Here is a 13,999-nt window from a genome sequence, read left to right as displayed (position 1 = left end):
GATAAACAAGATTGATAAATCTTTAGCTGGACTAACCAAAAAAAAAAAAAAAAAAAAAAGTGAGCCCAAATAGATAAAATTATAAATGAAAGAGAAGACATTACAACTGATACCACAGAAATACAAAGGATCAAAGTGACTACCATGAAGAATCATATGCCAATAAATTAGAAGAAATTAGACAACCTAGAAGAAATTAATAAATACCTAGAAACATACAATCTATGAAGACTGATTCATGAAGAACTAGAAAATATGAACAGACCAATAACAAGTAAGGGGATTGAATCAGTTCTCAAAAACTCAACAAATAAAAGCCCAGAACCAGGTTTAATAAAAATTAATGTCAATCCTTCTCAAACTCTTCTAAAAAGTTGAAGAGGAAGGAATGCTCTCAAACTCATTTTACAAGGTCAATATTACCTGGACACCAAAGTCAGATAAGAATACTGCAAGAAAATTACAGGCTAATATACCTGATACATATAGATACAAAAATTCTCAACAAAACTTTTCTCAGCAAAACAAATTCAATAGTACATTTAAAAAATCATATACCATAAGCAAGTGGGATTTGTCCCTGGGATGTAGGGATGGTTCACTATACGTAGATCAATAAATGTGACACATCAAATTAATAAAATCATCTCAATAGATGTAGAAAAAGCATTTGACAAAATCTAACAACCTTTCATGATAGAAACTCTCGAAAAATTTGGTATAGAAGGACTGTACTTCAACATAATAAAGCCTATATATAACAAATCCATAGCTAACATCATACTCAATGGTTAATGATTGAAAGTGTTTACTCTAAGATCAGGAACAAGACAAGGGTACCCACTCTCAATGCTCCGGTTCAGCATAGTACTGAAAGTCCTAGCCAGAAAAATCAGACAAGAAAAAGAAATAAAAGATATCCAAATTGGTAAGGAAGAAGTAAAATTATTTCTGTTTGCAGATGACATAATCTTATATATAGAAAACCCTTAAAGACTGCCAAAAAGCTGTTAGAACTAATAAACAAATTCAGTAAAGTTGCAGGATACAAAATAAACATACAAAAATCAGTTGCATTTCTATACACAAACAATGAACTCTAAAAACAACACAATCCCATTTAGAATAGCATCAAAAACAATAAAACAGTTAGGAATAAATTTAACCGAGGAGGTAAAAGATCTGTACAATGAAAAGTGTAAGACACTGATGAAAGAAACTGAAGATATAAATAAATGGAAAGATAGCCTGTGTTCACAGATCAGAAGAATTAATATTATTTACGTGTCTGTATTACCCAAAACTACCCATAGATTTAATGTATTCCTTATCTAAATTCCAATGTATTTTTACAGAAATAAAACAATAAACAATCCTAAAATTTGTATGGAACCACAAAAGACTTTGAATAGTTAAAGCAATCTTAAACAAGAATAACAAAGCTGGAGGCATCACACTTCCTGATTTCAAACTATACAGCAAAGCTATAGTAATCCAAATAGTATAGTACTGGCATAAAAACAGACACATAGACCAATGGAACAGAATCAAGCACCCAGAAATAAACTCTCACATATATGGCCAACTCATCCTTGACAAGGAAGCCAAGAATAAAATGGGAAAAAAATAGTCTCTTCAGCAAATGGTGTTGGGGAAACGATATATACTTGCAAAACAATTTGTATCAGGGAAATATAAATCAAAACCATAATGAGATACTGCTTCATACTTTTTAGAATAGCTATTATCAAAAAGACAAGAAAACAAGTGCTAGCAAGGATATGAAGAAAAGGGACTCTTGTGCACAGATGGTGAGGATGTAAATTGGTACAGACCTCATGGAAAACAGTATGAAAGTTTCTCAAAAAATTAAAAGTAGAACCATCTATCATCCAGCAATCCTTCTGGGTAAATATATGAAAGAAATGAAATCTCTGTCTCAAAGAGATACCTGCTCTTCCATGTTCATTGCAGAATTATTTACAATAGCCAAGGCACAGAGACAACCTAAGTGTCCACTGATGGATGAGTAGGTAAAAAAAAAAAAAAAAGTGATATATGTATACAATGGAATATTTAGTCATAAAGGAAATCCTGTCATTTGTGCTAACATAGATAAAACTTAAGGGAATTTTTTAAAAGATTTATTTATTTATTTATTTATTTATTTATTTATTTATTTGCACGGGGGAAGGGCAGAGGGAGAGGAAGAGAGAGAACCTTAAGCAGACTCTGTGCTGAGCACGAACTCTGATGCGGGGCTCGATTTCAGGACCCTGAGATCATGATCTGAGCCGAAACCAAGAGTCGACCGCTCAACCGACTGAGCCACCCAGGCATCTCAAAACTTAAGGTAATTATACTAAGTGAAATAAGTCAGAGAAGACCAATAATGTATGATCTTATTTATATGGAATCTAAAAATAAATACTGAAGTCATAGAAATAGAGAGTAACTTGGTGGATGCCAGGGGGGGGAGTATGGGGGAAATAGTTGAAGGTGGTTAAAGGGTTACAAATGTTCAGTTAAAAGATGAATAAGATCTGGGTGTCTACAGAATAGTGGTTATAGTTAACAACTCTGTATTGTATACTTGAAAGTTGCTAAGAGAGTAGATCATTTCTCAACACACACACACACACACACACACACACAAGGTAACTGTGAAATAATGGATATGTTAAATAACCTTATTGTGGCAATCATTTCACCAAATATATATATATATATATCTATATATCTCAAATCATGGCATTGTACATCTTAAACTTATACAATGTTATATATATCAATTATATTTCAGTAAAGCTGGGGGAAAAAGTCTATTAACAGGGTAACTGTGAATTGAAATAAGAGATGTAAATGTCCCTTTATTAAAACTTAAACTTTCGGGCGCCTGGGTGGCTCAGTTGGTTAAGCGACTGCCTTCAGCTCAGGTCATGATCCTGGAGCCCTGGGATCGAGTCCCGCATCGGGCTCCCTGCTCGGCAGGGAGTCTGCTTCTCCCTCTGACCCTCCCCCCTCTCATGTGCTTTCTCTCATTCTCTCTCTCTCAAATAAATAAATAAAGTCTTTAAAAAAAAAAAAAAACTTAAACTTTCTAAAAGTCTGAAGAATTATCATGTTAATTTTAAAATATTCATCTCAGAATTACAATTTAATTACGTTAAACACCTGGGTGTTGCCTGTGTCCTTAGGCATCAGTTCTTTAAAATAAAAAGGCCTTTTTTTTACTTACCTGAGGGGGTTGTAAACAGCTCAAATGGAATAAAATCAGTGAAAGTGCTTTAACTATGTGCAAAATCATGATTATTTAAAATTTCACTCAAATTTCATCATGAAAAATTCTCTTACCATAAAAAGTCAATATTAGTACATGGCAACCTACTTTAAAAAAAACAAATACATCCTTACACCAACAATTTGAAACAATCAAAGAATTTGGACTTTGAAGAACATTCTATACTTAAACTGTATCATAAGTTATGAAAATGCGAAGTTATCCCAAACATACTTACATAATCATCAAAATCCTATAAACCAATTTCATTAAATAGTTCTTTATTGTAAAGATCAAATGTGAAAATAATGATGATTTGGGAATACAAATATGAAATCAAGTTCTTAAAAAAATGTATGTAAATTTAAGTATCCCTGGAAGCTTTTTTTTTTTTTTTTTAATGGGCAAAATACCAGCAATGTGCCATAAATGCTTGTATTTCTGCTCGGAGCAGTGACTTAGAGTTGGACCGCTTGTCACAGCTAGAGCTCCTCATAACAGCTGAGAGTATCCTATCTGCACAGCAGTCAATTCACTCATTATCTAGAATGCTGGATATAAAATCGTCAGCTTCCAATTGTTAGGTGGGATGAGCTACGAAAACATTGCAAAGAGCTGACAAAGAAAAGAGATTCAAAATCCTATTCCATCTCAAATGACCTCCGTGTGTGACGTCCAAAAAGGAGACAGGTTATGAAATCAATGTTTTCACCCACCCAACAGGGTAGGTGATTGAGTCATCAAGAAGGACGCTGAAACTGCGGCCCAGAAAAGCAACAACACTGCAAAACAGGTCAGCACAGGAAAGAAAATAAACATGCACATATACACCAATCTTGCTCATCATATGGCCTTCAGCAAGAATATAAAATAAATTTTAGATACCGAAAATAGTCCCTTGAAACAAAAAACATTCCACCACGGGCGCCTGGGTGGATCAGTCGTTAAGCATCTGCCTTCGGCTCAGGTCATGATCCCAGGACCCTGGGATTGAGCCCCGCATCGGGCTCCCTGCTCCGTGGGAAGCCTGCTTTTTCCCTCGCCCACTCCCCCTGCTTGTGTTCCCTCTCTCGCTGTGTCTCTCTCTGTTAAATAAAATCTTTGGGAAAAAAAAATCCACCAATCCACACTCTGAATTTTTTTTTTAAGATTTTATTTATTTATTTGACAGAGAGAGACAGCGAGAGAGGGAACACAAGCAAGGGGAGTGTGAGAGGGAGAAGCAGGCTTCCCACTGAGCAGGGAGCCCCATGCGTGGCTCCATCCCAGGACCCTGGGATCATCACCTGAGCCGAAGGCAGACGCTTAACGACTAAGCCACCCAGGCGCCCCTCACACTCTTGTGAATGTTTTAACTGGTCCAGAGGCCACATTGATTTTGCAATTGCAAATGTTTATGAGAGGCAAAGACAATTGGGATTTCCTGTGTCACCCTGCCATCACCACCTATTTTCCCAACCATGTTGCAGCTCTATGCACCAATTCCATACTTAAATGCCTGGAATAGCGCTTGGTCTCCTTCCAGGGCCTTAGGGTCTTCCTTTTATTGCTAGATTATATCTTCCCTTATGTATTTCTCCCAGGGATTTAGAGATGAGACTAAGAGGTTGGTAGCATCACTGAGGAAAGATACTATATCTCCCTCCACCAGATTTACTGTAGTAGCAGGACCTTTGCAGGACCTGTGTCTGGACATGAACCAGAATAACCTTAAAGCAGAGTTCAGTCTAGCTGCATTCTTAGAAAAACTTACAGCTTTCAATTTCCAAGGTGCAGTTTTGTTCGTCCAGTGGGTACCGCCTTAGGTCCATCATGCAAGCAGCTGTGGTTGTGATTCTAGAAGAGAAATAGATATATACTGTTAGCTGGTCCATGGCTGGAGTTGGAAAAATTAAATCCAAGTATCAAAGATGGCAGAACTGGGCCTCTAGGAGACTGACTTAGCCAAAGTTCTAGCAAAAAAGGGTGCTAGAGCTTTGGATAACCATTTTCCTTTATAAGCCTCAGGCTGACTTATTAAAAAAAAAAAAAAAAAAAAAAGACAGAACTAAATCAGTGTTTTCCCAAAGTGTGGTCCATTACCTACTTGAACCAAAATCACCTGGGAGTGTTTGTTAAACAGGAAGTTTCCATGCTTTGGAACGTCTTGGTATAGACAAGGATGGTCCTGGGACTCTTGATTTTATATGCATCACAGGTGATTAAGAATATCAACATAGATAATTCCTCTCCCACTCACATTTGTTTCCTCCTCCCTCAAATCTAATCTTCATTAAATCTTGGCTTTGATTCATCATTTTTGACATTTCCATGCATAGTGTAGTACTTTTCAACTGCTTTAATACAACATACAATCAGCCTTTCATCTATCACCTGGTTTGCTCTGTGCTGAGCAATCTGATATTCTCATGACTTGTTAGAAAGCATCCTCCTATGGGTTGGCAGAGTTACTTATTCAGAATACTTGGCACCTTTATTATTTTATCAGAGAGATATGAATATGTCTCTTTAATGTCTTTATATTCGTCTATCATCATTTTTCAGTAATCTCTTATTGAAGACCTACTAAAAGGAGTCAAAAAGCATATAGTCCTAAATGATTTGTTAATATATATTTTCTGATCAATACAGCAGCATAATGTCATGAAAAACAAGTTTTAGAACACAACAGACATAGGTATAAATTCTAATTGTCTCACTGACTGACATCAACACGGTTAATATCTCTTAACCAACCTTAGTTTCTTTATCTCTAAGAAGGGGATATTATTAACAATAATAATAATTACATAACAAGGTTTCTATAAGAATTAATAATTTATGTATAGAATGTAAAAGAGTACCTACATATAGCAGGTCCTTTACATCTGCTGAAAAAAACTAAGAGAAGAAATTGATATTGAATTTGACCAACTTTGGCTCCCTCTACTCTGAAGGGCACTTTACTATGAGTTTGGAATAGAGAAATATGATACAGCCCCAACTTGGGAGAAAGATTCCCAGATAGATATTTTTCACTGAAAGGTTGGTCAGAGTTTACAAGTAATCTAAGTAGACCAAGCTTATGAAATTCCTCAGTTAGGTGTGCAAGTCCCACTCCTCAGTTGTAGGATGGAAATAAGTGATTAACTTAATGTAAGTAGTTCATACCTCTTTAGTTTGATTACTGCTTCATTAAGGTTTGTGCTCTCTTAATTTTTGTTTTTCTTTTTCACAATAAGTGAGTATCCTAGGGCTGATGTTCATCCCTGATTCCTTCCTTTCCTTCACCAAGAGTTAGCTACTCGGCCTTGGCTCCTTTTCATCTCTACTGCCTCCCTCAAAATCTATGGCTCCCACTGCCTCACCTCATGTTATTATGGTGGATTGGTCTCCTGGCCTCTCCATTTGCCTCCCAATTATCCATTATCCACACAGCCATCAGATCTTTAAAAACATAGATTGTATCACTCCTCTGCTTAATTAGTGGTTCTTCCAATAAAATCCAGAGTCTTGGCTGTGTCCTACTGTGCCCTGAATAATCTCCCTCTTCCATCCCAATATTATCTCCTACCAAGTCCTTACTCACTATCTTCCAGTCTGCACATTTTTTCTTTCTGCTTCGAACATGTGTCTCCCTGATCTTCACAAGGCCTTCTCTTCTGATCCTTCAAGTCAAAAATCACCTCCTCTGAGAGGCTTTTCCCAAACAGCCCACCCAAAGTGACTGCCTTAACTAATGTTGCATTTTACCTGTTTATTTCCTTCAGGCAAGTATCACAATCTGAAATTATCTTGCTTTTTTTTTTCACTTTTAAAAATTTAAATTTGTTTCAGGTATATAACATAATAATTTAACAATTACTCAGCCATAAGAAAAGAATGAAATCTTGTCATTCATGACAACATGGATGGACCTAGCAGATATTATGCTAAATGAAATAAGCCAGAGAAAGACAAATACCATATGATTTCAGTTCTATGTGGAATATAATAAACAAAGCAAATGAACAAACAAACAACAACAAAGAGAGAGAAACAAACTGGTGATTGCCAAAGGGGAGGGATCGGGGGATAGGTGAAGGGGATAAAAAGTAAAAACTTCTGCTTCTTTCTTTTCTTTTCTTTCTTTCTTTTTTTTTTTTAGTACTATTTCTCTCAATAAAATGTAAGCTGTTTAGGGGCACAGACTTTGTTCTATTTATTGTAAGGCAATCAATAAACATCCATTGGATAAATAAAAACATGAATTATAAAGAACAAGCAGTTCGTTTTTCTGATATAGATCTTTTATTTGGAGGACTATCTTATTGCATTGTTTCTCTTCTTTTATTCAACTTATATGTGCCTTAAGTTTTAGGGATTCTTCTTATATTTTTAACAGTAAATGAATTTTAATCCATTTAATTGACATTGCATATATAGTACTAGAGTTTATCTTATCATCAAACTGATTGTTTTTGCTTTCAGTGGGACTTACCACTTATATTTTACAAATTCTAAAAATTATATAAAAATTAACATTCACATTTAATTATTTACTCGGGGCTTAAAAATATCAACTTATTTTGGCTATGCAATATTTGACTGAATTTCTCACTGGTCCTTTTCTCTTTCTTTCTCTCTCTCTTTCTTTCTTTCTTTCTTTTCTTTCTTCCTTTCTCTTTCTTTCTTTTTCTCTTTTTTCTTTCTTTCTTTCTTTCTTTCTTTCTTTCTTTCTTTCTTTCTTCTTCCTCTCTCTTCCTTCCTTTTCTTTCTTTTCTTTTTCTTTCTTTCTACTTTTTTTTTTCATTTTTAACATGTAGTTAACAACCTGAAATGCTACTAACATACAGAAGCCTGTATTATGTAGAAGAGAAATTTTCAAAGAAAATAAAATAAGGTATATGATGGGCATACCAAAGCTTCCATATTACTTTTGTAAAATAGCAGAAATAATCCCCATCTTGAGAAACTAGAGAAAATAAACTTCATCTAACAGAACGAACACAAAGGACCTTAAAGGCACAAGGGCACACCTATGATAAAAAAAAGAAGCAAGAGCCATAAACAGATGCTCGACTGTGTAAGGGAAGTGAAGCTTGCAAGAGCTACTACATAGGTTGTGGCTCACACTTTCTGCGGATACATATTCGTGGCAACTAACATCTGTGAACTAGTGCTATAAACATGAGTGCTGTGAACAAGAAAAATAAACTGACTAAGGCTATTGGAGAAGAAATGAGTTTCTACCCATATTTAAAAAATAAAACAGATGAAAATGTTTTTGTCACATCAACATTTGTATTTACACCAGTGTTTTAATTTTTAATGCTATGCTTCGTAAAACAAAGAAAAAAAATACGTATAAATATTTTCTAGTCAATGCTTACAAGGCATTTGTGTCTCCTATTGGGTTAAAGCAGAAACTCTGTAGACAAAATAATCCCTGTGGAGTCCTGTTCATACAGACCAGAGCGAGTGAGCTGGGATGAATCACTTAGATCCTGTAATGCTTGGATGCTCCTGAACACCTGAAATAAAAACTTGTCATCCTAATTGGTTGTGAGATGATAAAAGCAAAAAGAGATCTGTAAGTCATAAAATATTCTGTAACTTTTGTTATGACCACCTGCTAATGAGAAGATACAATGATAACTCATTTGATCAGTGGTTGGTATTTGGAAATATGCATATGTATATGTTTATATACATGAAGAAATGTAGAATACTCATACACCTATATTAAAAGCAAAGCTGAGCTACAAAATATGATGTAAATAACATCAAAACATATAAATGTGCAAAAAATTATGCCATGTATGTATATAGAATATATTCAACAGATTTTAATACAAGGTACAGACATGTGTAACAAACCTGCATCTTTGCTACATGATTTGTCAGATCAGGAACTACATCTGTTTTTGTTTTATTTGTATCTCAGCATTTTGGCATGTCTCTGGCATGTATCGCTAACCCAAGATTAAAATAGTAATAATAATAATAAAGAGAAGAAAAAAAGAAAGCAATGGTCATAAGCATTCTCAAACTGAGAATTTTGAAACAATTCTCTATATTAAGTGCCTCATTTAATTTACGTAAAAAATTCTAAAAGAATAGATTTATAGAAGAAGCTACTCAGAAATGAATCTTATTCAGAAAAGCTTAATGATCAACATCAAAATCTGTTCTTTGGAACTTTATGATTTATAGCAGTGTTAAGTTTCTCTAGGAATAAGTCAATACAACAAATATACTTAATGGGGTTTTCATGAACATGCCTTTCTCAATCCTGATAAACATCCCTAATGGACCTTAAGTTACTCAACACTAGTACTAGGAGTCTTTGAAGTGAAGCTACTAACTCATTATGCAGGTATCCTGATTAAATTTTAAGACGGCTGTGAAATATATAGAGATAGCTTTGTCTTCAATCACAAGAAACAGTCAGTGATGCTTTCAGAATGTACCTCATTTACATGTAACAAATTTTCTCTAGTTACAAGTGGAAATATGCCTTTTTGGGGCTGAATACTATTGCATGATGAAAGCCACCTTTGGGGAATGTCAGTATTCTGACTGGGCTATTCCAAAGCCTAGATCTTTGGAGAAACTTTTTAATCCTTAGTCATTGGGCCTTGTCAACCATAAAATACTGACACAGTGCAAGAAAACTATATATATAACATACCCTAAAACAGTCACTAAAGGTACCTATAAAATCAGGAAATAAAACAGCTATGCCAGCATTTTGCACCAAAGCCGTAACAAATATTTTACAGTGTCATTACCTGAGACTTAATGATTCTACCATATCATTCTGAGATTGAATATGATCAAAGGTAGTTATTAAGTAGTAATAACTGCCTTTGCCTCTCAGCCAATAGGAGATAACTCAAAATCATAATAAACGTGACATGTTTTGGCACTTTCAACAGACTTTTTCTTTTTTAAGATTTATTTATTTATTTGAGAAGGAGGAGAGGGAGAGCAAGGGGGAGAGGGAGAGGGTGTGGGAGAGTGAGTCTTAAGCAGACTGCATGCTGAATGTGGAGCCCGAAGCAAGGCTCAATCTCATGACCCTGAGATCACGACCTGAGCTCCAACCAAGAGTCCCACGCTTAACCAACTGAACCACCCAGAGGCACCTCAACAGACTCCTCAAGATGGGCTTCAGGCACTGGAATATATGGTCAAACAAGTACCTTAACAGGTGGGAAGCTTGTTAGGATTTCAACAAGAGATGATAAAGTGACTGAGGATTTCTACTTCGATTTCTTTATCTAGATAACCATCCAATTATTCTATGCACACAAAATTCTTTTTTTCAATATCTTTGTATTTTTTTTGAAAATCAGATGCCTATCTCCAACTATATTCAAAACATGTTATTTTAATTCACAGCATGCTTTCATTTTGTTCAAAATGTACATTTACTTAAAAGCACAACTTCCTCTAGGCAGGGGGCGGAGCAAGATGGCGGAGGAGTAGGAGACCTGGATTTCGTCTCCTCTCAGGAATTCAGCTGGATAGGGATCAAACCATTCTGAACACCTACAAACTCAACAGGAGATCGAAGAAAAGAAGAGCAACAACTCTCTCATCAGAAAAGCGACCACTTTCTGGAAGGTAGGACGTGCGGAGAAGTGAATCCGAGGCGATATTCGGGAGGATAGACGGCGGGGGAGGGGCCTCCGGCGGCCGCTTCTGGCAAGTGATAGAGCCGCGGAGCACAAAATCGAACTTTTAAAAGCCTGCTCCGCTGAGGGACGTCACTCCGGTGGCTAAGCTGGGGGTGGAACCCTCGCGGGACAGTGTGGTCTCAGGACCCTCGGGGTCACAGAAAGACCGGGGGTGCCTGAGTGTGGCAGAGCTCCCAGGTATCGGAGCAGGGAAGCCGGCTGCAGAGGCGGAGCCCAGGTGCGGGCTCTCAGCTCGGGGTTGCCATAAACTGTGATCCGCGGCACAGTCGGGCCACTGCTCCTCCAGCAGGGACCCAACAAGCGGCGGATCCGGGGAGACTCACCTTCCTCCCCCGGGAGGAGCCGCGCGGGAGTGCACCGCAGGGATCTGCTGGGTTTGGAGACTCCACCCGGGGTCGGGTGCCAGAGATAGAAACACGCGGTCACAGGCCGGGTGAGCACGGAGTGCGGCTGGAGACCGGGGAGACGGGAGTGACTGACGGCTTTTCTCTGGGGGGTCACCGAGGAGTGGGGCCCCGAGTTCTCGGCTCCTCTGCGGCGGAGATTGGGAGGCCGCCATTTTCACTCCCCGCCTCCAAAGCTGTACGGAAAGCTCGCAGGGAACAAAAGCCCCGGAGAGCAAACCTGAGCAGATTACTTAGCTGGGAGGGGGCAAGGGCGGGGCAATTCTGCCTCCGGCAAAGACATTTGGAAACCACAGCAACAGGCCCCTCCCCAGAAGATCAGCGAGAACAGCCAGCCAAGACCAAGTTTACCCATCAATGAGAACGGCAGAACTCCAGCTCTAGGGGACTACTGCACATAGAATTCATGGCTTTTTTACCATGACTCTGTAGTCTTTCAAAGTTAATTTTTTTTTTAACTGTCTTTTTTTCTTTTTTTTTTCTTTTTGAATTTTTCTTTTTCCCTGTTTCAACCAACATCTTATCAATCCCTTTTTTTTTAAAAAAAAAACATTTTTATTTTTCATTTTTAGAGTCATATTCTATCCCTTCATAGTAGTTACCTGTATTTTTGGCTTATATATATAAGTTGTTCTCTCTTTAAAATTTTGAGATAGTTTCTTCTAACAGATCAAAGTATACCCTAAATCTCTAGTATATGGTGTTTTCTATTCCCCTGCCTGATCACATCCTCTCCCTTTTTTTATCTTTTTTTAAATCCTCTTCTTTCTTTTTTCAAACAACTTCTTATCAATTCCTTTTATAAAATTTTTTATAATTTCCATCTTTACAGTCATATTCCATCCCTTCATCATATCAACCCTTATTTTTGTACATATATAAGTTTTTCTTTCTTTAAAATTTTGGGAGGCACTTTCTTCTAAAAGACCAAAATACACCCCAAATCTAGTGTGTGGCACTGATCTATATACCAGCCTGATCATATTTGATCACATTCTGGTTTTGTTGTTGTTGTTGTTGTTTTGTTTTGTTTGTTTTTGTTTTTATCTTTATCTTTTTCTTTTTTTTCTTTTTCTTTTCTTTCCCTTTCTTTTCCCACTGCTTCAGGTTTTTTCTGATTTGTTTAGAGTATATTTTCTGGGGACGTTGTTACTCTGCTAGCATTTTGTTCTCTCATTAATCTATTCTCCTCTGCACAAAATGACAAGACGGAAAAAATCACCTCAACAAAAAGAACAAGAGGTAGTACCGACTGCCAGGGACCTACTCAATACGGACATTAGTACAGTGTCAGATCTAGAGTTCAGAATCATCACTTTAAAGATACTAGCTCGGCTTGAAAAAAATATGGAAGTTATTAGAGAAACCCTTTCTGGAGAAGTAAAAGAACTAAAATCCAACCAAGTAGAAATCAAAAAGGCTATTAATGAGGTGCAATCAAAAATGGGGGCGCTAACTGCTAGAATAAATGAGGCAGAAGAGAGAATCAGTAATATAGAAGATGAAATGATGGAAAATAAAGAAGCTGAGAAAAAGAGAGATAAACAACTACTGGATCACGAGGGCAGAATTCGAGAGATAAGCGATACCATAAGACGAAACAACATTAGAATAATTGGGATCCCAGAAGAAGAAGAAAGAGAGAGAGGGGCAGAAGGTATAATGGAGCAAATTATAGCAGAGAACTTCCCTAATTTGGGGAAGGAAACAGGCATGAAAATCCAAGAAGCACAGAGAACCCCTCTCAAAATCAATAAAAATAGGTCAACACCCCGACATCTAATAGTAAAACTTACGAGTCTCATAGACAAAGAGAAAATCCTGAAAGCAGCTCGGGAGAAGAGATATGTAACCTACAAGGGTAGAAACATTAGATTGGCAGCAGACCTATCCACAGAGACCTAGCAGGCCAGAAAGGACTGGCAGGATATATTCAGAGCACTAAATGAGAAAAATATGCAGCCAAGAATACTCTATCCAGCTAGGCTGTCATTGAAAATTAAAGGAGAGATAAAAAGCTTCCAGGACAAACAAAAACTAAAGGAATTTGCAAACACAAAACCAGCCCTACAGGAAATCTTGAAAGGGGTCCTCTAAGCAAAGAGAGAGCCTAAAAGCAACATAGACCAGAAAGGAACACAGACAATATACAGTAACAGTCACCTTACAGGCAATACAATGGCACTAAATTCCTATCTTTCAGTAGTTACCCTGAATGTAAATGGGCTCAATGCCCCAATCAAAAGACACAGGCTATCAGACTTGATTAAAAAACAAGACCCATCGATATGCTGTCTGCAAGAGACTCATTTTCGACCCAAAGACACCCCCAGATTTAAAGTGAGGAGGGGGTGGAAAACCATTTACCATGCTAATGGACACCAAAAGAAAGCTGGGGTGGCAATCCTTATATCAGACAAATTAGATTTTAAACCAAAGACTGTAATAAGAGATGAGGAAGGACACTATATCCTACTTAAAGGATCTATCCAAGAAGAAGATCTAACAATTGTAAATATCTATGCCCCTAACATGGGAGCAGCCAATTATATAAGCCAATTAATAACAAAAGCAAAGAAACACATCGACAACAATACAATCATAGTGGGGGACTTTAACACCCCCCTCACTGAAATGGACAGATCGTCTAA

The 13,999-nt window shown here is 37.1% G+C and overlaps 1 protein-coding gene across 3 annotated transcripts in view; it reads right to left on the bottom strand.

Moving 5' to 3' along the window:
- The window catches only part of GABRB2 (gamma-aminobutyric acid type A receptor subunit beta2), a 244,512-nt gene that overhangs the window by 118,164 nt on the left and 112,349 nt on the right, over positions 1 to 13,999 (bottom strand). For all 3 annotated transcript variants that reach the window (XM_021698000.2, XM_021697985.1, XM_021697992.1), the window contains exon 5: positions 5,034 to 5,116. In XM_021698000.2, coding sequence (XP_021553675.1) covers positions 5,034 to 5,116 — 83 coding nt within the window. The remainder of the gene's footprint in view (positions 1 to 5,033; positions 5,117 to 13,999) is intronic.

The sequence above is a fragment of the Neomonachus schauinslandi genome, chromosome 7 (assembly GCF_002201575.2).
Source record: "Neomonachus schauinslandi chromosome 7, ASM220157v2, whole genome shotgun sequence".
Lineage (NCBI taxonomy): Eukaryota > Metazoa > Chordata > Mammalia > Carnivora > Phocidae > Neomonachus > Neomonachus schauinslandi.
The sequence above is the reverse complement of the archived record's forward strand: the minus strand, read 5'-3'. Positions and strand labels throughout refer to the sequence as shown.